This window comes from Acipenser ruthenus, chromosome 1, assembly GCF_902713425.1.
Source record: "Acipenser ruthenus chromosome 1, fAciRut3.2 maternal haplotype, whole genome shotgun sequence".
NCBI lineage: Eukaryota > Metazoa > Chordata > Actinopteri > Acipenseriformes > Acipenseridae > Acipenser > Acipenser ruthenus.
The window spans coordinates 59,592,565-59,616,299 of NC_081189.1; the positions used below are offsets into that span (position 1 = coordinate 59,592,565).

Sequence of the window (23,735 nt, forward strand, 5' to 3'; positions counted from 1 at the left end):
TTAAAGAAAAAAAAAACGAAAAAAAAAAAACGTGGAAGCTTAGTACAAAAGTCAACGCATTCCACACATAGACTTTTAGTGCCATCTTCTGTTCATGTTTGGAAGTGCACTACATGTTGTCCAAAGGGACGAAAAATCAAGAAAACAAATAGGAAAAAAAATAACTTTACAAGAAAGCAGACAAAAACATATCAATATCATTGAGAAAGTTACCTACATAACTTTAAGCGCTGCTAAAACGATGCCTGCACTTTTAACATTGGAAGCAAGAGCACCTGCATTATTCTCCATGAGATATGCATGTCATGTATTTCATTTGCTTAAAGTTGACATAGCATATCTCCATTATATTCATAAACCTTCACTGTGTTTTTCTTAGGGGGTCAATAAATTAATCTCTCCTGGATGAAACACCGGTGGGGTTTCTAGAATGAACTGCTGTTAGATTGTTAAAATAGACCCCAATCTGTTGTTTGACACTCAGGGATTTTTTCAGTCAGTAAGTTGTAAGACAACTTACCAAAAAAAAAAGAAACATCAAAAGAAACTAAGTCAAGTAGACAAATGTTGCAGCTAATATATATCATTCTAGTTTCTGAAATGCTGAAAAACCTTCCCCATCTGTACGTAGCAGGAAGAAACTGCAACTTCTTCAGAGAATACCTTTTGCACATATGCACAATCACATACTTTGAAACATGGGTCATAAAAGGCTTATCATGCTAAAATTGCACTGTAAATGTTCAGTTCGCCATATTTTTCCCATGCTCATACATACCATACATTTGCTGGGCTTTACCACAGACTGCTTTCCGCCCACCCTCTCAGTCACTCGATATCTCTGACCACTACTTTATCTCCTTCTCTCTGTCGCTCCCATCCCTTCCTGCTCTGCCGCCCCCTCTGTCACCTTCCGTCGAAACGTCCGTTCCCTCTCCCCCTCTGTCTTCTCCTCTGCTGCTCTCTCACACCTCCCCTCTATCGACTCCTTCTCCCAACTCTCTGTAGACTCGGCTACCTTCACCCTCTTCTCCTCCCTCACCTCCTACCTCGACTCCCTTTGCCCCCTCACCTCTCGACCTCGCCCCTCCCCGCACCAGCCTTGGCTCTCCTCCGTGCTCCGCTTGGCTCATACCAAACTGCGCTCTGCTGAAAAGAAATGGAAGAAAACCTCCCTGCTGCCTTGGATCTCTATCACTCACTCCTCTCTTCCTTCTCCTTTAAACTAACCTCTGTCAAACACTCCTACTTCTACTCCATCATTCAGTCTTCTAACAATCTCTGTAAACTTTTCTCTATACCTTCTCCTCCCTCCTTAGCCCCCCTCTTCCACCTTCCTCTATCTCAGCTGATGACTTTGCCTCCTTCTTCTCCTCCAAAATTACTGACATCCGCACTCTTTAATACCTCGCCTCCTACCCCATCCACCCCCCGTCCTTTGCTCACTCCCTCCCCATCACCCTCTGCAACCCCTACTAATCTACCCTCCTTCTCCTCCTTCTCGCCCCTCTCGGACTCTGTTCTTTGCTCCCTGCTCCAGGGCCATAAACCCACCACATGTGCTCTGGACCCCCTCCCCACTCGCCTCTTCCAGGCTGCTTCCTCTGCTCTACTCCCTTTCATTTCCTCTCTTCTCAACACTAAACAGGCCTGCATCACCCCCATCAAACCCTCCCTTGATCCCTCATCCATCCAAAACTACTGTCCTGTCTCCCTTCTCCTTTTCTCTCTAAAACCCTTGAGTGAGAGGTACATCGCCAGCTCTCTGTTTTCCTGCTTGACCCCCTCCAATCTGGTTTTCGTTCGGCACACTCCACTGAAACTGCTCTTCTCTCAGCCACCAACTCTCTACTCTCTGCCTGTGCCACCTCCCTCTCCTCTGTCCTAATTCTCCTCGATCTCTCTGCTGCCTTTGACACAGTCGACCACTCTATTTTCCTTTCCTCCCTCGCTGACCTGGGACTGTCCGGCAGTCTGGCCTGGCCTGGTTCTTCTCCTACCGCTCCGATCACACGTACAGGGTGTTGTCATGGAGTGACCCTAAAACCAGTCCCTTGTACAAGGTGGGAGCACCTTTTTTGAGTGAAAGGTATATGTGGCCGAGATGTCTGACTCTTTTATAGAAACAGTTTAATTTATTTGAAGTCTTCCCACTAATGATGGGAATGGGAATGTAGAGATGGGAGCCCAGCTAACAAGATTTAGGTTTTTGCAGGTATCAAGTAAAGGAACCTGGTTGCCCACGCCTCTGATGTAAAACGCTGGATGTACAGGCCTGTCGTGGTGTTCGCATAACCAGTCCGAGCTGAGCCTGGCGCAGAGTTCAAATCCTGTTGGGAACGTGCTGAGTTATTAGACATGAATTGGATGATTTAAACTAACCTGTATTGATTGAAATAATATGATATACTCTGATAAACCATTTAAAGTTAAACTGTTATACAAATAACATTATTATTGTTGAAAGAACATATTACAGTTAAAAACAAAATAAGTTCAGTACTAAATGACACTGTCAGAATATTGTAATAATTGTACTGTGTTTTAAAGAATATAAATCCAGCATAAATAATATTGCAGCAAATTATGAACAGGTTGCAATGATTTGAACTAAGAAAACTGAACAAGTGTTAATGTAAGAAAAAAAAGCTTGTGTCATTAGTGCACATACACTCAGACTATTGCGTGTGGAAGTCTGTAACCTTGAAAGAAGCAGCAGGCATCTGTGGGAACTAAACACGGAGGCTAGGTATTGCAAATTAGCAAAAACAAAAGGGTAACCCTTTTTAGACAGAATGATATTTGAAACTAAAAAACCTATTTGATTTTATTTGATTGTGTTGTTACTAAGCATAGAGGTTTTAAAAAGGTATTCTGATCTAATAATAGAGTGACAAAACTCTCTGAAGAGAAATAATATGTTTTAAGTATTTTGATCTAATAAGAAACATAATATTTAAACTAAGATATGTTTTTGCTTGTTTAAGGCTCTACTGTAATAGAAATAGACTGTAAAAGCAGGAGCGAACATTTAATTTAATCAATTTAAGAATTAGTTCAGTTTCTTTCTCCAACTAAACAAAAAATCTTTTAGACCTTACAATATCCATTAAATTAAAGAATATAAATGTTTAGTTTATATAAAGGTTTTACTGTAATACAAAACAGGAACTGTTAGGTTGGAATATTAGACAAATAAAGTGTAAACTGTATTCAATAATTTTAGTACACAATAAATCTACAGAAAAATAGCCTTGCCCTTATCTGCTTGCAAGCAGAGCGGTGCTAGATATGGAAGGTTCTTTTTGGCAGTCAAAGTGAGATTTGCTTGTAGTCTGTAGTTTTGAATCCAAGGTCTTTCTATGATAAGAAAACCTGGCAGTCGTAGTGAGCATTTATGAATTAGGGGAGTTGTATCCAGTATCAGTTCTTATCAAATTAGTAGCGCACTTTCTTTGGGAGAAAACTGACTTCATGCAGTGAATTTGGAGAAGTGCTTACAATGGTGTTTCACATTAATCAAAATAATAGTCTTGGCAAGAAAACAGGGTGTCTGAGTCCTGCTTGAGCAGGCAACTTTTAGAAACAGAGAGAGGTCAGGTATAGTCAGAGAAAGACACAGTTAAATAAGGTTGTTATACTTAATATGTTTATCATAGCTTAAATTTAAATGAAAATAACTGAGCTAACCACTGTATGCTTATTCAAAGGCAGTCTTTGTCCCATACTTTGTTAACACACATTTGTATATGAAGTTAAACTGGCCCACTGACAACACACTGAAAAGGTAACATAATATGCGGCTAGGAGGGACATATATTTTTGACCCACCTTAATATAATCAAATAGAGCTGGTGATACATATTAAAAACATCTCTCATATATACACATATACTTGTATTATATTATAGAAAGGATTCTGTGAACTTTGGTCCACCTGACTTTTTAGAAAAAGGAGGAGTTGGAAAAAGACAGCGATGAAATCATGTTCCAATATTTTTGGGCAAGAAGTTATATCCAATCAGTTTTAAAAAAGTTGTTGACCAGATTCTTCTAGAATGTATAATTAACTTAAAGATAAGAAATGTCAAGGCCAAGTGATGATTAGATTTACTTGGGACTTCTGATGTATTCAATGGAGGGAAAATCCTATATAAGCCCAGAGCAAGACCCCATTCGATACCATTCAACTTGATCTTGCAAGCTGACGTGGTCCATGCTCTGAAGATCTCTGAAAAACGGATTGCTGTTTGGTCATATTCACAAGTCTCTGCCTTTTAAAGACAATTCTTATTTTTCAATATATCCTACACTACACTTCCATATACTGGAAGGTAAGCATATATTTGAATGTAATATCTCTTTTATATTGATGCATTGCTATAAGGTATAGAAATTATGTTTTAGTCTTAAGAGAGTTATATATATTGAATGTTCTAGAATTTAGCGGTGGGTGTTTTTTTAGCTTTATGCATGGCTAGCCTGAAGGTTAAATATATAATAACCATATCTGTATTACTGTGTTGAAGTACTAATGCTGTTAAAACTGTAAAACACTGGATCGCCCAGACTGATTTTTACTTGGGATTTATGGTGGTCTGCGCAACCAACCAATCAAATTTTTAAAGCATTTAATAAACTACTAGTGCTCTGATTCATTAAAACTTTAAATTAAATGAGTCTGTGTGATTTTCTTGAATATTAAAAAGTTGTCTGGACATATAGCCCGCCCAGTGCACGAACAAAACCACTACAGGAGTTTAAAACAGCTCTGTCCTCCTTGAAGGTCTCCCCTGAGTTTACTAGTGTGCTCAGAGCATATATATAAATAAAAAGAGTATGTGAGAAAAATCTGACAGTGCCCTGGCATGACTCACCCTGTGCCTCTAGTTCTCTTTTGACAGGTGTCCCCCAAGGCTCAGACCTGGGACCCCTCCTGTTTTCCCTCTACACCTGTTCCCTGGGTCCCCACATCTCCTCTCATGGCTTTTCGTATCATTTCTATGCTGATGATGCCCAGATCTTCCTATCTTTTCCCCCCTCTGACATTTCCTCCTGTATCTCTACCTTCCTCGTGGCCACCTCCTCCTGAATGCACTTGCATCATCTTAAACTCAACTTCTCTAAATCAGATCTCCTTTTCTTCCCTCCTCTTCCTCCCCTACTGCTGATCTCTCTGTCTCTAATCCGCCACCCTCTCTCCCTGCTCATCCACAAGAACCTCGGTGTCACCCTCGACCCCTCCCCCTCCTACAGCACATCTCTACTCTGTCACGCTCCTGTCGCTTCTTCCTGAGCAACATACACAGAATTTGCCCCTTCCTCACCGACTACTCCACACAACTCCTAGTTCAGGCCCTGGTACTGTCCCACCTTGATTACTGCAACTCCCTCCTTGCCTCTGCTATCCTTCCACTCCAGCTTATCCAAAGCTCTGTTGCCCACCTTCCTCGTTTCTTCCATGCTACACTGCTGCTCCACTCCTTCAACCTGCTCCCTATCACGACCTTTCTGTTCCCTCCTATCTCTAGACTACTATTTCTCCCTACATCCCCTCTCGACCCCTCTGCTCTTCCGTCACCAGCAGATTAGCTGTACCACCCCTCAGCACCATCGCTTTCAGAGCCCGCTCCTTCTCCACCCATGTCCCTCAGTGGTGGAACGACCTACCCACGGATATCAAGACTGCTCAGTCCCTGACCACCTTCTGGCGCCTCCTCAAGACACACCTGTTCAGACAGCATACCTTTCCGTATTCTACCACTGCTCTTAATTATAACTATTCACTGTATCTTGCACTTTGTTTTACTCTTAGATATCCATATTCACTTTTTTGGTAAATGCTCTTATTTGAAATTGTTCTTATCCATTTGTCGTACTTACTATGTGCTCTTAATGGACTTTACTCATATAAGAAAATATTTTTCACCATAAGTTAACTGCTCTTAGTCGAACTTGCTCTTAAATGTAATTATTTACTATATTCTTTACATTGCTCTTATTTGAATTTGATCTTATTTTCTACTGATTTTATTGTACTGTATAACTTCCTAACTGTAATGTGATATTCTGTATTCAATGTGGTATTTTTTAAGGTGATACTTTGTACTGTGATATTTTGTAATAACTGTAAATTGCCCTGGATAAGGGCGTCTGCTAATAAATAAATAAATAAATAAATAAATAAATAATATACCGTTTAGTGAAAATTTGGTATTGCACAGTTCAGAAAACATGAATTAGATTTTACTTTATACGGTCCCTTATTATAGATGTATACATGCATTTAGATATTAACTTGATTACCTTCTGTTGCAATTTCCTCTTGATCCTGTGTTCTATTTATTTATTTAAAGAAAGCATTGTGAAAACGTCATTTCTGAGAGAACTTCAAATCAGTGTATAAGGGGGAACTCTTATGCTCAGCTGTGCGATTGCTGTCGGACGCCTAACGCTGAACACTCAAGGCTCTCTATGTTTCTGTTTAGGTCTTAGGAATGGAAGTTATTGATGCGGTTTGGTTCGTTTTATCTGTTTGCTTTTTTCTTGCGCTTTGTGTTCACAATTTCGCTGCCAAAGCCGATAGATTTAGTCAGTCTCAGATTTATAATTTATTTCAAGATCTTATCCGGTACGGGAAAACTAAGACCAATTTACAGCGACCAGCATTTCTGCATGCTTTTGATGTTCCAAAAAGGTACCGCTTTCCAGACTGGCTAATAATTGATGACAGAAGCAGTGACGTGAAGTGTATTTATCGTTATACCATAACTTGCAATTGTGTCCAATATTATACATTTAAACTCCACCCCTCCCATCTAATTCAGAAAACAAGTGGTTATACAGTATTTATTCATGTGTATTAAAATGTGTAGGCTTTTTTTAAACTTGTTATGGACTTATGTTATCCGAAGTTATTGAATCAGAATCTGAGGATACCTGGAAGCATATGTGTATGTAAAACGTACATTTTTAATGTGCATATTGATGCTGCAGGCCAAGATAGTTTAGTTTTTGCAGTGGTGGAGATTTAGGTCACATTTCTTGTAATCACTGAATGAACATTATGTTTAATCCTGTCATGAATTATTCATATTCTTCCCACGTTGTAGCAAACTAGTTCAAGACTACGTAGCTTTAAATTACATTTTCACACTTGTTTTACTGCCCCCATCCATTTTTAAGTAACTTGCATTAATTCAGTGCTTCCTGTTGTAATTATAATATTTATAACTCCATATTAAGTGACAGCATAGTCATATAATTAAGTGAATGTTGTCTGCAGTTGGAGGTGTTGCAGCAGAGGGTCACTACTAGTAGTAAAAAAAAACACTTGCAATAAAACCACTCAGAAAAAAAAAAGCAACTTCATAAAAAGGTAAGGATACATTTAATCCCAAGAGACAGGTCAGACAGTTTGATTATGTTATATTTTGTTTTTACAGATGGTTCATCCACTTTTACACAGTTTCCGTAATTTGGAATGGTCTGCTAATGGTTTTCCTTCTTCAAGCAGTGCTGCTGGGTCAGCATTTTCCAGAATGGTTAACTGGCCTTATGAGAACATTCAGTGGAGGTTACATGCAGCTGAGGAATGGCAAGTTTCTTTGGCTGTTACACCTTTTCTTTACCTGGCCTAGCTTACTAAAATTAATTTGGTGCTTAGCTTAGCCCACCATGCACAGCAGTAACACTTTTTGCAAGTAATTTGAAGGGAAAAAGTTGATGCCTGCAGGGTAGGCTTGAAACATACTCATTTTTCACTCTCCATAGACATAATATCCATTGCTTACAAGAGAACAGGACAAAAGCTCAATTCATAGGTCTTTCAAATACTAATAAATAAATAAATAAATAAATAAATAAATAAAAATGGAATTAATCAAACGGAAAGCTTTTGGATCTTTTAACCAAAACCTACCTACAAAGTCAACCTGGTGTTGGATCAGTATGTTTCATATAATAGCCTTGTAACCCTAGCTGATATTCACAAAGCATTCTATATCAACCGTTTCAATGATTATTTCACTTAAAACCTAGAAGTTGAAACAAAAATACAAAAAAAAAACATAAGTGATGATAAATTATGTTTTGTAAGCACGTTGGGTTATCCTGAAAATGTTATCTGACCCTTGTGAAGAAAACATGCAGTACTCTACATTTAAAATGATTCACACTGTATATGTTCTGTTCCTTTTTAGGTGACCAATTGTCAGTTTTACTAGTCCAGATGCTGCTGTGGCTGCATTCCTTCAGACGGCTCTTAGAATGCATGTTCATCAGTGTGTTTTCTGATGGAGTCATACACGTAGTGCAATACTTTTTTGGTCTTAGTTATTACATCTTACTTGGTTTAACAGTACTCTGCACATCATTCCCAATTGAATACAAAGGTTTGTTAATTTTAATTTTAGAAATACTGAAAGTAATGTAATCAATTCCATGTCAAATGTTGATTATAAGTATTTTTCACTGTCTTTGTATATTATATCCATGGTGTTTGGAAATGCCCCTGAATATTGTATTTAATACATACAAGTTTTGACAGTGGTGCTGAAATACATCTTTGCATCTTTAACATAAATTAAGGTTGTCAAAAGCATGAATAACTGCTCATTTATTTTGTTACTGCTGCCTTTTTGAGATCATCCCAAGCTTGTTGGACTAACCCATCTTACTGAGGAGGGCTGGAAAACAGTCTTGCCAAATGGGGGTGACAGATGAAACTTTTATTGATTGTGTAAGTTTTCATATTATTTTTTAACTGTTATTTTTAACAGGGTTTTCTATAGAAGAATTGTTTTCACAAATACAGTGGAACCACCTTGTTGGAATTATGATATTTATATGGGCCTCCATTCATCAACACATGTGTCATGTTATTCTTGCCAATCTTAGAAAAGGAGATTCAGGTGAGTCCAATTATTTGCTCTTCAAAAGAGATACTCAAAAACACATTCAGCATTTATTGCTGGGAAAACTTAAATCTACAGTGTCCCACAAGCATGTTCTCTTGTACGTCTAAATGTAATTCCTTAGTGTCTCATTTATACAGTCTTTTGTAATATGTCATTGTGCACTATCATAAATAATAACCTATAATTTGTATTTATTCTCCAGATGTAGTTTTAGCTCAAAAACTTCTTCCCTTCTTGCTACTATGTTATTGTGAAACACAGAGTGATAATTGTAGCAAATCAGGCATTTAAATGGGATCACCTTGCATGCAAGGCTTCAATTGTAACATGAAAGAACAGTGCAGACATTTCCTTTTTCTGTTGTTTTCAGGTAAAGTGGTAAACCTGGGTCACAGTATTCCTCGTGGGGACTGGTTTGAGTTGGTTTCATGCCCGCACTATTTTGCAGAGCTCCTAATTTACATTTCATTCAGTGTTACATTCAGTGGCTGTAAACTGACCTGGTGGCTGGTGGTGCTATATGTGCTCTTCAACCAGGCATTGGCTGCCTTTCTGTGCCATGAGTTTTACTTTAAAAAGTTTAAATCTTATCCAAAGAAACGTAAGGCTTTCATACCATTTGTATTGTAGTTTTTTTTTCCTCAATCAGAAATTAAAGATGTATTACTTGTGTATAATGTTTGTTAATTTGCTTTAAATAGATGAGCATGTGGAGATCTGTATTTTTAAAATTGTACTTTGTAAAGCTGGCTGCTAAAGTATGCGTGAACTGTCACAGTCCCCAAGCTTAACCATTAGAAAAGGACCAGATCCAGTCTGTATAAACAGGAAACAAATAAATACAAAAAATAAATAAATAAAAACATATTCCTAATCTGACAAACCTTTTAGAATGTCTACCTTCTATAAATAAAAAAGACGACTCCAAATGTTCAAGGTGTTTATGGTTATTGAGGAAACTTAAACAACCTGCCAACTGAGATCCTACTATCAGACGTTTCCGTTGTGTCAAATATGCCACGTTGCCCATTGTAAATAAAACCGTCTTACAAAAAAGGTTATGTTTGGGAAAGTCTATTTAGACAGAATGCGCTTCAGATGGGAGGTGTTTAATTTTCTATCAACCAATTATACACTACTATGGGAATTAAGTCCAAAAAGGTCAGCTTCCCCCGTTAAATAGAGATACAGTAGTAGCATATTGCCTTTTTTAAAAATCCATCTGTACCTGGCTGCCACATAAGAAACGTCGACAAAGCTTGAACTATGCAGACTCCTTAAAGTGTGGTGTTCTGTATGAACCTGGAAACGCTGCGGTTCACAGCTCTTTTAGCACCAGGAAGTGCTGAAACTAGGCAAATATATCCCTTAGCCTTAGTGTAGCCGATCAGATTTGTGGTTTCAATAACTTCTCGTTTACTTCCTTAAGCATCAACCTAACTTAAAAAACCGGAGTGTGACGCAATGTGATTGACAACACTCTAACTAATCGCAGTACAGTGCATTATACTGTCGTGCTTTTGCCTGCAAGTCTATGGCTGAAAAAACTAAAAGGGGGTGGCAACAGATTGCGGATCGCCGTTTGGCGTAAGCAGCATTTTCTCAAGCACAACCTGCCCGGTTAGTTTTCAGCAGACAACTGAGACGGGGTTAAACAATAATGTGTATGTAGAGTAAAATATAGTTTTTCATTCCTACTTTACTGTAGCACTGTTTTCTGATTTTAGGACATTATTTTAATTGTAAAAAATGTTATATAAAACTGGTAGGTATGGAGGTAATTTCGCCTTTGCCCTGCTGGTTATCTTTATGTCGTCGGCCGGAGTCCGCGGTATTCAGGAAGAACATATTCCAGAGCAGCCTCAACAAGAGGTAAGAGCAGACTACAGCACAAAGACGCCTTTAATAAAACATGCAAGTCACTAATCTAATTGCGGCACATCGTTATTGTAATGCAGAAATTGTTACAACTTTCCTCTCGATAAAGACGCACGTGCCGTTTAAAACAACATTCTTTATTATTAAGTCCCTTAAAAATATTTATGTTGCGTCTTAGAGAGGGATTTTGTCAGAAAAAGATCGAAGCTAAAGAGGACGGTTTATAACGGTTTGTATCGTCTTTTATTTTATTGGTTCTTTTAAAGTTAGTAAGTAAGATAGTCAAGCTTGGAAGACCCCTAGAACTGGGACCACCTGTATCCATGCATCTTCTCAAATTGTATATATCCTTCTCAGTAAAATAGTCACAGAACTAGAAGAATGTTTGACTGTAATCAAGGGCGTAGGTTTGGTTTGAACATTGGTGGGGACACAATTTTTAGGGGGGTGGAGTCACATCGCTAGGGGGGTTCAGGGGCGTGCCCCCCGGGAAGACATTTTTTAGGAGACAGCTGTTAAATGGTCACTTCTGGTGGCTTGAAATGAATGAATTGAGGATAATCTGATTGACATAAAGTTGGCTGGTATACACTTAAAACACTATGATAAAGTGGCCCTCCTGGAAGCTGGTTTGACATCCCTGCTATAGAATTACTAATAACCTGAATTATAACCTATCCCAGCCTTACTGAAGCTACCATTACCCCTACCACTACAAGCATGAGCACATGCACGCTCACGTGCTCTGCCTACCTCTCCTGTGTACCTGGGTGCATTGCTTCATTCACCTGATAAAATAATAAATTGATGAATGCCATATAGAGAGAAAATATATGGATATGCTAACTTTATTCACTGAGTATTACTATACAGCATTAGCCTACTATCATATCACAATGTGCCTCAAACAATAATATATCTCAAAACTGAGTCTAACACTTTCACTTTTATTATCACTAAGCCATTACAGACCTCACCTGCGACTCTGTTGCTCCACCTGCCTCTGTACTGCTTTTACCAGGTTGCACTGCTTCTTTCACCTGATAAAATGATAAATTGATGCATGCTGTTTAGAGAGAAAGTATGACTCTGCTAACTTCATTAGTAAATTATTTTTTCATTTGCTATGAGAATCATTATCAATTGTGTTTATTACTTTAACAACATCTTCCTACTTACACTTTGACTTTTTGTAAAAAAAAAACTTCCTTATGTCCACCTTTATTTTTTTGGCTGCCATTATGCTTTACACCTAAAGCCAAATTGAAGTAATTAGCTAACGTTAGTTGGTTGACGATATCAAAACATGCTCACGCACACTGACTCTGTCTGTCTCCCTCTCTCTCTCTCTCTCTCTCTCTCTCTCACACACACACACACACACACACACATAATGATTAGCTGTGAAACAAGCTAGCTAGCCACCAAGGACGTGGGGTTAGCAGCTAGCAATGGGTCGCTAACGTAATAAACCTACTTACGTACCCATTAGGTAGGTAGGTAGGTTTATTCTCTCAAACTATGTTGCTAACGAGCTGACAATACCTTCAGCCGCGGTACGTGGCTTTCATTCAGTCAGTGGCTCACACTCATATCAGACTGACCGGCAAGCGGCAGCTTCAGATGAGCGTCTTTCCAGAGTCCAGCCTAAGCCAGCGGGTCTCAACCTTTTTTTACTCACGCCCCACTGAAATTTTTTTTTATACCCCCCCCCCCCCGGTTAATTTGACTTTTTAATATATATTTTTTATGACTACCTATATAATATAGAGCGTTTATTTAGCCGCCTGGATAGTCACACTGTCCATTCAATCAAATATATGTTCGTGTTCGCTTTTTACACACACGATACAAAAATATCAAGCAAGGAGTAAGTTAGTTACAAAGGGAGGAAGGAGAAGGATTGAAATAATGTGACAACGCATTAACCAACAAACACAAAATAAATATCGAATTTAACTGATTACATGTGTTCTTATTTTTTAAAATAAATGTGAAAAATGTGCCACAATATACACCGTTTAAGATTGACTAGAATGTTCCTTATTTTAAACCCAGAGAATCACCTTTAACTCCCGAGTCCTTGTTCACTTTCGCGCCTCAATGAAACACCTACAAATCCCAGGGTGCCATTCTTTTTAAAGCTATCTCTTTTTCTCTCTTTAATAACTCGCTGCACTCAAAGGGCGAAATCGGGAGTATCGTTTGGCACGTATCGTTGGTTTGGTTTTTTTTTTGGAGGAAGGAGTAGCAACGAGGGGATCTTGAGAGAGTTAACCCTTTGTGGAGCGGATAAAATAACATGACAAAAGACGTTTCAGATTTATCAAAATTATTGGTAGGGACAATTCAACGGTCCCTTGACATTGGTAGGGACATGTACCTACCGTCCCTAGCTAAATCTACGCCGGTGACTGTAATTTTACTGTACTATGATGAAACATAAGTATAAGTGCCACACCACACTATGTATCCAGACATTTAAAAACTGATGATTCTACTGTCTTATTGAACGCATATTGTGGCTTTGTGTTGTAGTGGTGTGATCTATGCCCCTACTATCAGTGAAAACTAAACTGAATCCAAGAACCATGAGTGGAGTGATACGTTCCAGTAATCATGGGGGACTTGCAAACTTTTAGTCCTCCTGTTGTTAACGCTATACGAGTATATGTTCAGTGTTTATGCACAACCACTGTTTGTGTGGTTGCGCTTTCCAGTCATTTGCACGCAGTTCAACATCTGTGTTTCATGGACCTTTTGTATCAGGTACCAGTAGTAAATAAGACATTGGCAGGTATACATGCAGTATAGTGTAGCCATACAAGCTTTCAACTGCAGTTGTAACACAAATCTACGTAATGATCTAGGAAATACATTATTTAACACTTGTGGTTGTATTTTCTGTTAGGCTATGTGTCTGAAACAAACACGTTTGATTTACCTTCTCTTTGAACACAGTCATACAATATTTCAAAATAAAACCACTTTTCAAGGTTAGCTTATCTTAATTTGTATTATTTCTAGTAGTTAACAATGTTATATTTCATGTTTGCAGTGTTAAACGGTGCACTATGAATACAATTTATAAAACACAAGCTTAAGCTTAGCGTAGATTTAAATGTATGCGTTTATATTAAATGCAGGTTTCAGTTTAGCGTGACCTCTGAATATCACTCATTTAGTAAGTCCACCCATCAATGCATGTATAAATATTAAGTTCAATAAACATGTCACGTGCAATTTGTTACTAAATTCACTTCTGACAGAAAGATGACCTGTCAAAATACAAACAGCAAATAAAATGTTTGTGGCTTGTGTTTTGTTAAAGCTTAAGTACATTTTCAAGTGCACAGAAATCCTGGTTTACAGTTGTATTATTAATCATGAAGAGAAATGGTATTCATCAGTATCTGTCAATTATTGATATCACAAAAAAATCTCAATCGGTGCAACTCTTAATAATAATAATAATAATAATAATAATAATAATAATAAGACCATATCTACAAGGGATTCAGATCATCCACCTGTTGTGGATTTCAATCAATGAGCTCTCTTGGTTTTTCTTTCTTTTTTTTGCAAAAATTATACATGTTTGTTATTATTCTGTTTACTATAATGTATATTCGATCCCAAAAGTACTAATTCTAGTGCTGATGACATGTTAACAATCCATTAAACAAAAATATGAAATAAAAGCAACATCACTGGTTGGCCTGTTAACGTCTTGTATAATGCTGATAATTTCATATACATTGGGAATATTTTTTATTGCTAACTGTTGAATGGTACTGTTCAACCAAGTTTCCATTTATAATTCAGAACTATTGATTAGCAAAAAGAAAAGTCTTTACTATACAGTTGGCTTGGTTCGAGTTGTGTTTTGCACTGAACTGTTATATATGTCTGTGTTTGTTTCTTTGCAGAAGTTGCCTACCCAGCATCTTATAGGCCCTGCAGTTGGTGATGATGTTGCCATCAAAGGGAACCTGGGGTTTATACATGCCTTTGTGGCTGCAATATCTGTTATCATCGTCTCTGAGCTGGGTGATAAGACCTTCTTTATTGCAGCTATTATGGCCATGCGCTACAATCGTTTGACTGTGCTGGCAGGAGCAATGCTTGCACTAGGGGTGATGACTTGTTTATCAGGTTAGTAAAGTTTTAAGGGGAGTGGTGTTCTAGTCAAATCAGTTTTACCGGTATGCAGCTTAACTATATAAAGGCTTTTCAACAGGTCAGACCAAAAATGGTTTTAATTGGAACACCTAATGTATCTGTATTGCATAATTATACAGCCCAGTCCTGATTATCACATGAAAATATAGCGTTTATTTTATATGTTATTTCTGGTTATACAACTACTTCTGTAATGTCACCTTGTTACCATGCTGCAGTCATTTTGGGTGTGCCTACTTATTTTATTTGAAAGTATCTGTATTTTAAGTACTGGTAGTTTAGATTCCGTTATCATATGAAGAGTGCTTTTTCAGAAACGTTTACAAAAGTTTGAAAATTAAGCTGATACAGTACTGTAGTTTTATTATTAAAGTGTAATGTGTTAAATACATTGATATAATATTGAGGACAGCTTTCATTTGATGTAGAAGACTTTTCCTCAATCAAGAAAATAATGAAATGTAAATGTTTTTGATCAAAGCATAAGGAGAGGAAGACACCAGCATCTGTGAATGGATTAATGTTTTAAAAATTATATCTTTTACAGTTCTGTTTGGGTATGCCACGACTATCATCCCCAGAATATATACCTACTATGTGTCGACAGCATTGTTTGCCATATTTGGCATCCGAATGCTTCGAGAGGGGTTGAAAATGAGTCCTGACGAGGGCCAGGAAGAGCTGGAGGAAGTTCAAGCAGAGATTAAGAAAAAAGATGAAGAAGTGCGTGCGTCAAGGCTAGGGTTCTGATATCACTTTCGTCTCAGGTTGCTTTGTTCCCAAATATACCAATGTGTACTTAGTTATAAAAGCAGATTTAGCTTATTGAAGGGTAATTTGAGAATTCAGGCAAATTTGTTGTTTAAGGTTCTAATCGTGGCATCCTTTGCTTTGATACACGATATATTGTGGGTAGACTGGAAAGCAGTTTTGCAGTTACCAGCAGGCTGTTCAGGAGGCAGCAGTTTTGATAAACCACTGAAAATCCTCCAACAATCAGATTTACTTTTGGTAAACATTCTACTTGTCCAACACTAAAAAAAAAAAAAACATTCACAACATGTTTGGAACAACAGTACCAGATTAATGAGTAGACTTCAAGCAAGATTAAAAATTGGAAACTGCATAATGACTTTAAATTTATACATCGAAATACCTGTTTAGAATTTTGAATGTCTTTCACTTAACCGTGTTTTTTTATTTTGAATTGTATGCATATGGAATAAGGAACTTGCATCATACATACAATATAGAGTAGATAAGATTAACCCTAGATTACAACTAGAACATTACAAGGATTTAAATAACATTATGTGGTGATAACATATTTGATATATTGCAGCTCCAGAGATCCAAGTTGGTGAACGGCAGCCCAGATCTTGAAGCTGGGACAGGAAGCATGATGCCACAGAAGAGCTGGCACAGTATAATTTCTCCAATCTTCGTTCAGGCATTTACACTCACGTTCCTTGCAGAATGGGGAGACCGGTCTCAGCTAACGACGATTGTCCTGGCAGCAAGGGAGGTATGTGGAGTCTTCTATTTGATTGCATGCCTGTAGTTAGCTAACCAAGAACAGTACAGGCACCAGCTAGAGCCTGCTATGTACAAGCTAATTTGGTGATGGTGCGGAATTAAATAGTTTTCTAATAATAGTTTTGGTTTTGTCTGGAAAATACTAAAATAAGTAGCTTCAAATTTTTGTTTTCATTTGTTGACTGTTCCCTTACCTTTTATAATGTTTGCAATAATTTTAAGTTCTTATTGCAATTACTCAGGTTCTGTATTATTATTATTATTATTATTATTATTATTATTAGTCTGTTGAGCTGCTTTTCAGTTTTATTTGCCTGTCACAGATACATGTAACACGAATCAGTCAAAGTGTCTTTGTAGAAGTAACTGTGAGCACCATCTAGGGCTCTGCCTCTTTGGGTTAAGCTTCCTTTTGTTTTGCTGGCAGTGCTGCTGTGCAGGTGCTTTGGCTGATGTAGCCCACATTAGTTCTACTTGCCTGACATAGCCATCTGTTAAGAGACACTCCTGAACTCCTAGGCATAGCACCTTTAAATCTATTTTAGTAATTACAATAACAACCACGCTGAGAAATTGCAAACATTTATGTTGCTTGGTTCCTTGCAGAAAGCAGTCCACTATGCAATTTTCTACAGTCCATGCTCAAAAGTAGAGTTGATAGGTTAGCTTAACTATTTGATAAATCTGGAGTTTGTTACCTGTACTGTTGGCTTTGCCATAGCCTGTTAATCCACAGTTTATTATATCATAGCTATTATAAAGCTAAAACAGATTAATATTATAAATAAAATGTTTTGTTAAAACCTTTACATTGCATTTGTTTTAGGATCCATTTGGAGTAGCAGTTGGTGGAACTCTTGGGCATTGCTTATGTACAGGACTTGCAGTAATTGGAGGAAGAATGATCGCACAGAAAATATCTGTCAGAACTGGTAGGCTATTATTATTTTAATGGGAATACATTAAAACCTGTAGTTGAGCATAAGTAAAGCATTACATTACCTCGATAAAGCCTTAGTGTTCTGGAAAAGGGAAACCATTTTCTGTGATATTTACAGTTCCCTTTGTAATGGACAGATTCACACTTTGGGAACCAGCCAACAGCGAAATAAAATAATAAAAAAAAAACATACAGGTTCAACCTTAACTAATTTATTACCACACGCCAGTGAAACTATATACAAATGATCAAAAGAAAAATTAGACATGGTGTGAATACATGAATATAAACAATCTGAGGGACAAAAGGGAAATAACATAACTGCAGGGTGCTGGTCTGTGCCTTTTGAAATAGTTGGCACACAAACTGTAGTTTTGCACTTTTATTCACACAGATCACAAACAAACCAAAAGCCTAACTCCAAGTTGGGCGTCCAAATTAAACTTTTTCCCAGTCCTTAACTAGAATTACTGAACTAGGTGGCTTACACACAGTATACAAGTTGCACACAGTACACACTTTACAATACCTTTGTTACACAGTTTCACTCGGGTCTCTTCACAGGCCTTAGCCTTCAAACAGACAGCCCTCTAACATTTTTACCTGCTTTTATATACCTGCCTGCTTAACAACAGGCAGGTGTCTCTCATTCTATTAGAGACAGGTGTTTCCCATCCTAGCTCTAATTCCAACCCTGAGGGGATGTAGTCCTTTATCCACTTATTCTACACCTGGTACGCACAACAAACACTCACACAATGTGGTTTTGAATTCCCCTTCCTTGTTCCCTCTTTCTGCCTTTATAGCAAGGGATTGTGGGATTGCTGTTTCTTAGAGGTATAGCTCCAATTAAAAATTCATACAGCGCTGCCTTGTATGTTGCCTGGCCAGGCATGTAAATTATCATTATTTGGCTATTGGTGTTTAAAAAAAATTAAAAAAATTAAAACACCTGGGTGGCTAGGGCAAACACCAGTCCATTTCCACAGTACACCTTTCTTCTTAAGGTTGTTCAAGGGAAGAGAAAGATCAGCAAAGCTAGGTATGAATTTCTAATATCAACCTGCCAGACCCAAAAACCGCTGGTCCTCCTTAAGGGAGAGACTTTGAAGAAGTGGCATTTGTCCAGATTAAGAGTGAAGTTGACGGTGAAGATGGTCGAAGACACGATGAAGGTCTAATGTTTGGCTTCATTGGGAGAGTAGATGATGATATCGTCAATGTAGACAAAACAGCACTGGCCCTTCAGGTCACCAAGCACTTGCTCCATCAGGCGATGGAAGGTCACTGTAGCATTCTTCAACCTAAAAGGCATCCACTTTAAAGTGGTAAAAACCAAAGGGAGTAATGAAAGTGGTCTTCTCATTGCTGTATGGCTCCATAGCCACATATCAATATCCTGACCTTAAGTCAAGAATGCTGAACACAGACGCCCCCTGGAGGAACTCCCAAGATCTCATGGACCCGAGGCATTGGGTAGGCATCAGTGTGTCTTGCTATTGAGTCATCGGTAATCGACACAAAATCGATATAATCCTCCTTTCTTTTCCACCAAGACCACAGGAGCTGAAAATGACTGCTTAATCACTCCATCTTTAATCATCTGCTCTAGATGTTGTATAATGGTGCGCTTCAGGGGGTGACGCTCTGTAGCCTGACTCCTCTGGTACTTCGTCGATGATATAGATGGAGTGGCGGGTGACACTGGTCACTCCAAGGTCTGTGTTATAGACAGTGGGCCTCTGGTTCATAATTTTTTTTTCAACTCATCCGACTGATGGGATGAAGGTGAGGGCAGTGACTCAGGACCACCTTTCTGAGACCTCTCTGGTTATTGTTTTTTCCCCTCTTTGGTGGTACAGGTTTCACACAGGGCTGGGATTGGATTGCAAAATACAAATTCACGCCATGACCTCTGGTATCTCCTACACACCATGATGACCCACTCAGCTCTCTCTACAAAGGGATAAAAGTGATATTATTCTTTTTTTTTTTTTTTGAACAATTGTTTTTTATTTGTTTTCCATAACAAAAAAGTAAAATAGTTAGGCATAGTACACATGAATACAAACTAACAATTGGGAGCTCTAAATAAATAAATAAATAAATAAATAATAAAAAAAGGGGGAGGGAGGGGTTAGGGCCTAGGGCCTAATTAAAATAAACTTCTTAGATAAGAAAAGGCATCTTTCCATGCCGTTACAGTTTTTGCACTGGCATGATGTAATCTAGCTGTACTTCTCTCCACCAACACAACATCTGCAAATGAGTGCAACCAGACACGATCTAAGGGTACCTCTGTCTCCACCCAACCTCGTAGGATTGACTTTTTAGCTGCTGTTAGTCCAGCCAACAAGAGCCGTTGTGTCTGAAGGCTAATATTCATTTGGGAGTCATCGCTGAGAAGGAGCAGTCGGGGACTCAGTGGCACTTTCACACCAATCACGTCAGAAAGCACAGTGGCCACATATTTCCATAAGCATTCAATTTCAGGACATTCCCAGAACATATGTAGATACGTTCCGGCCACACCCTGAGTGCATTTATGGCAGAGAGGATCTGAAACGATCTTCATCTGGAATCGTCTGTATGGTGTAGCATATATTCTATGTGCTAGTTTAAAGTGAATTAGTTGGTGTGCTAGATTTTTTGAGGACGAAAAGACATTGTCCCATACTGCTTCCCAGTCAGGACTACCGCCCAGTTTTTCAAGCTCTCTATCCCATATTAAGGTAACTGGAAGGGAGCTATTTTTAAAAGAAAGAAAAAAGTGATATAAAGAAGAAACTAAGCCTCTTGAAGTGACTGTTGAAGCAAATATATTAGTCACAGGGTGGCTAGGTAACATAGAGTCCAATGACACTCCATAGGTGCGAAGGGCTGAGCGGAATCTGAAGTACATGTAATAGGTAAAACCAGGGAGCGAGTGATTATCCTTAAGGTCCTGGAACGTGCGAAGGCCATTATCATCAAAGATATCACTAAGAATATGAATATGTCTGGAGGACCAGGGTGGATAAGTAAAAGGCTGAGAGCCTGTCAGTAAAAAGGGATTGTTCCATATAGGTGAAAGCTTATGAAGTTTTGGGGGGGCTGCCAAGAAATCGGTTAACTTTCTTCCAAATATCTAATGAGTTTGCAATGATTGGACCCATTCGAAGAGAAATAGCCCTGTCCTTAGGGGTGGAAAACAGAAGATCCTGGAGTCTGATTGGCTTAATTGAGGCTTCCTCAATTGGTCGCCAAGAAGCTGTAGACCCTGAATCTAGCCACGTTTTAAATACCCTTAGCTGAAAAGCCCAGTAGTAATATTTAAAATTGGGTACTGCCAGGCCGCCCAATGTTTTAGGGCGCTGCAAAGTAGTCAACCGAATCCTTGGCCGCCTATCCTTCCAAATAAAACCAGTTATAATAGAATTTATTTGTTCAAGGTACTTTTGTGGTAATGAAATGGGGATCATAGAAAATAGGAAATTAATACGAAAGTGATATTGTTCTTGATGTTTCACTCCATAACGCCTCTGCTTGAAATCTCGGTTGGGTTCTCTCCAGAAAGTCTAACCCTAAGAGTAGAGGAAATGCCAGATGGTCAGCCATGAGAAAGATGTTGAATGACCAGAACCGCCCATGGAAATCAAGAGTGACATGTGCCTTACCAAGTGTTTCGTGTGACTGACTGACAACAGTGAAACTATACAAACGAAAGAAAAATGAGACAGAGTGGGGATACATGAACATAAACAATCTGAAGGACAAAAGGGAAAGAACAAATCGCTGCAGGATAATGGCAGAAACAATTATTTTATATATGTGTGTGTGTGTGTGTGTTAAAACAACCCCCTAATAAATTGTAAACTGTCAATGATCCAAATTAATCCAACAAGTGAAAAGTCCAGGAGATAAAAAATAGTCAAAAACAAAACCGCAGAAAACTTAATGTCATTGGGCTACTGGTGTTTTAAAAACAAAAAATATATATATAATTTTTATTTTTTCCTGGGTGGCTGGGGCCACACCTTTTCATCTAGAATAAACCACTAGGCATAATTATCAATTGGGGAAATCATTTACAAATGCATATTTATATATGGTTAATCTGAACATTCAAAACTTGTATACATTTAGTGCAATTTTCTTTGTATAAATGTAATGTCTACATTTAACTTACTATGTTATCCTTTATTGGTATTTCCAAGAAATTAGTTTAATCAAGTTACATAAATACAGCTTGTGTTCTGCTTTTTCAAAGAAAAATGTATTTGGTACTTAATGGGTTGATGTGCTTAACACCCTAACTTCACCTTTAGTGGGTATGCAACTAATTTAATGTTTATTTCTTTTCTTTTTCAGTTACAATTATAGGTGGCATTGTGTTCTTGGCATTTGCATTCTCTGCACTTTTCATCAAACCGGATGCTGGATTTTAATCTTGAAGTTTCATCCCCAAGGTCATGGGTGAAAACAGAAGATTTTCTCCTGCATATATGTAGAATGGTTCTACTCTAGAAACAGCAGGCTATACATCCTGTTAAAGGTCTGAATGTATATAGCACGGTTACAGTTCCAATGTGTTTTTGTGAGTTTGCAACCCACTCACTGAATCAGTGTGCTATTTTCAGCCATCTGAAAAAAAGTAGCAAAATAAATTATTAGCCACCAACACTTGAATTCTTAAACCCTGAATACAATATAACTTCCAGATGTTTTCCATCAATGTATTTTTATTTGTTTAAAATATTCAAACCAGTGTAAAGAGATTTTTTTCTTTTTTTTAAACAACTTATATTATGATTTTTTTTAAGACTAAGTATTACACGTCAGGGAATTTTTACATCGCTGGGTTGAAAACTTACAAGGTACAGTAACTACATTGTCAATATTTGATAAACTGCAGCAAACTGAAAAGAAAAAATTGACTTATTGTAATCTTGCAGAAAACATCTGCTTGTACACATGTAAAAAATGTTTAAAAGCCAACTGCCACAATAAAGGTGATGTGTTTGAATTTATGGTATTTACAAGGCTGTTTTAAATATGCATAGTGTGTTACTGTATTCCTTACTGAATTTAAGACGCTCTTCTCAAAAATATCCTGCATCTTAAATTTGAGTACAGTATAGTGATGCATGTATTAAAATCGCCAACAAAAGATGTGACTACCCAAGTACACAAACAGCAACGTGACTTAACGCCAATTAAAGACAAACCAAAACGTTCCTGCCCAATCTCGAATCATCCATGACACACAAGCAACAATTTTCAAAGAAGCGTCATTAGCTTCCTGAGGAATTCGAAGAGAAGCTTTTACAATTTCAGCGTTTCTAACAAACAGTACCAGCTTGGACAGATCGGAAATGCTGATCAGACCCCCGTAGTTTTCGACATGCCAAGCAATACTACAGTTCACAAATTGGGAGAAAAACAGGTGTGTCTCATCACAACTTCAAATGAGAAGCAGCACATAACTGTAATGCTTCATGTGATGGCACACGGTCGCCAACTGCCTACATATGCGTAATTGAGGTATATTTGTAAATGCATATTTATTTTTTCCTCAAATTGAGGGTGGAAAATTTGGGCTACATCTTAAATTCAAAGGAATACGGTACAGCTCCTACATCTGTACATGTGCAAATACAACATGCAACCCAGTGTGGTACAAGCCATATAAATTGAACAGTAGGAGACTTTTTCAAAAATGAAAACAAACTACATCACTGCAGGTTTTTTTATCTCGGAACATGCTATACTCTTGAATACCTGCAAAGTTACCGTAATGAACCAACTTTGTGAGCTTCAAGTTGTACATTGTACAAACAATACATTCTCCGTTTGCGAGTACGGAGAGAATTGGTTTACTACATTTTTACCTCTACCAGAGCTCCATAAGACCATCATGAGACAGGTCTATTTTTATGCTTTAAGTAGTGATGGATCCTAAAAGTGCTGCTCTAAAATGTATAAACCTATTCCTTTGCGGACCTCATTTCATAATATTTCTTGCAATTTTTGCAGTGCCAAATATACTTAGCCCTTTCACAATTCTGAATCTGTTTCCATAGAAATACCGGACAGTCTCTCATCATGTGGCAAGTGAAAACCACCACAGCACACCAGATGGAGTAAAATAGCAGAAATATCATAATCAGTAGTAATATTTATCATTAGAGACAACATGTTTTAAAAAAATACTTTATTATATATTGTATTTTATTATGTGTTTATTTACTGAAGAGGAGGAAGGGATGCATTGAGTATGTTAATGTGAGAACTGTGTAGCT

At 37.9% G+C, this 23,735-nt stretch overlaps 2 protein-coding genes across 3 annotated transcripts; both read left to right on the top strand.

Moving 5' to 3' along the window:
- Nucleotides 1-6,416: 6,416 nt before the first annotated feature.
- On the top strand, nt 6,417-10,237 carry srd5a3 (steroid 5 alpha-reductase 3). Of its 2 annotated transcripts, XM_034036010.3 has the most exons (5): nt 6,417-6,697; nt 7,446-7,597; nt 8,202-8,393; nt 8,781-8,912; nt 9,289-10,227. In XM_034036010.3, exons 1-5 carry the CDS (start codon nt 6,498-6,500, stop codon nt 9,546-9,548), a joined length of 936 nt encoding a protein of 311 aa, XP_033891901.1. In that variant the 5' UTR covers nt 6,417-6,497; the 3' UTR covers nt 9,549-10,227. The 2 variants fall into 2 exon arrangements, with proteins under 2 accessions (XP_033891901.1, XP_058882758.1); XM_059026775.1 differs by lacking the exon at nt 8,202-8,393 and having other exon boundaries at nt 9,289-10,237.
- A 243-nt stretch (nt 10,238-10,480) lies between these two features.
- Nucleotides 10,481-22,463, top strand: tmem165 (transmembrane protein 165). Its single transcript, XM_034034373.2, has 6 exons — nt 10,481-10,790; nt 14,726-14,951; nt 15,526-15,701; nt 16,321-16,503; nt 17,341-17,446; nt 21,805-22,463. The coding sequence occupies exons 1-6, from the start codon at nt 10,668-10,670 to the stop codon at nt 21,879-21,881; spliced, it is 891 nt and encodes a 296-aa protein (XP_033890264.1). The 5' UTR covers nt 10,481-10,667; the 3' UTR covers nt 21,882-22,463.
- Nucleotides 22,464-23,735: the final 1,272 nt, after the last annotated feature.

What these genes read in the sequence shown, in the direction of transcription:
- tmem165 (XM_034034373.2), top strand. Translation starts at nt 10,668, where the DNA reads ATGTTATATAAAACTGGTAGGTATGGAGGTAATTTCGCCTTTGCCCTG. An exon ending in CAGAGCAGCCTCAACAAGAG is followed by an intron (nt 10,791 to 14,725) that starts GTAAGAGCAGAC and finishes GTTTCTTTGCAG; the next exon opens with AAGTTGCCTACCCAGCATCT. An exon ending in TTAAGAAAAAAGATGAAGAA is followed by an intron (nt 15,702 to 16,320) that starts GTGCGTGCGTCA and finishes GATATATTGCAG; the next exon opens with CTCCAGAGATCCAAGTTGGT.
- srd5a3 (XM_034036010.3), top strand. Translation starts at nt 6,498, where the DNA reads ATGGAAGTTATTGATGCGGTTTGGTTCGTTTTATCTGTTTGCTTTTTT. An exon ending in GCTTTTGATGTTCCAAAAAG is followed by an intron (nt 6,698 to 7,445) that starts GTACCGCTTTCC and finishes TTGTTTTTACAG; the next exon opens with ATGGTTCATCCACTTTTACA. An exon ending in ATTCCCAATTGAATACAAAG is followed by an intron (nt 8,394 to 8,780) that starts GTTTGTTAATTT and finishes TATTTTTAACAG; the next exon opens with GGTTTTCTATAGAAGAATTG.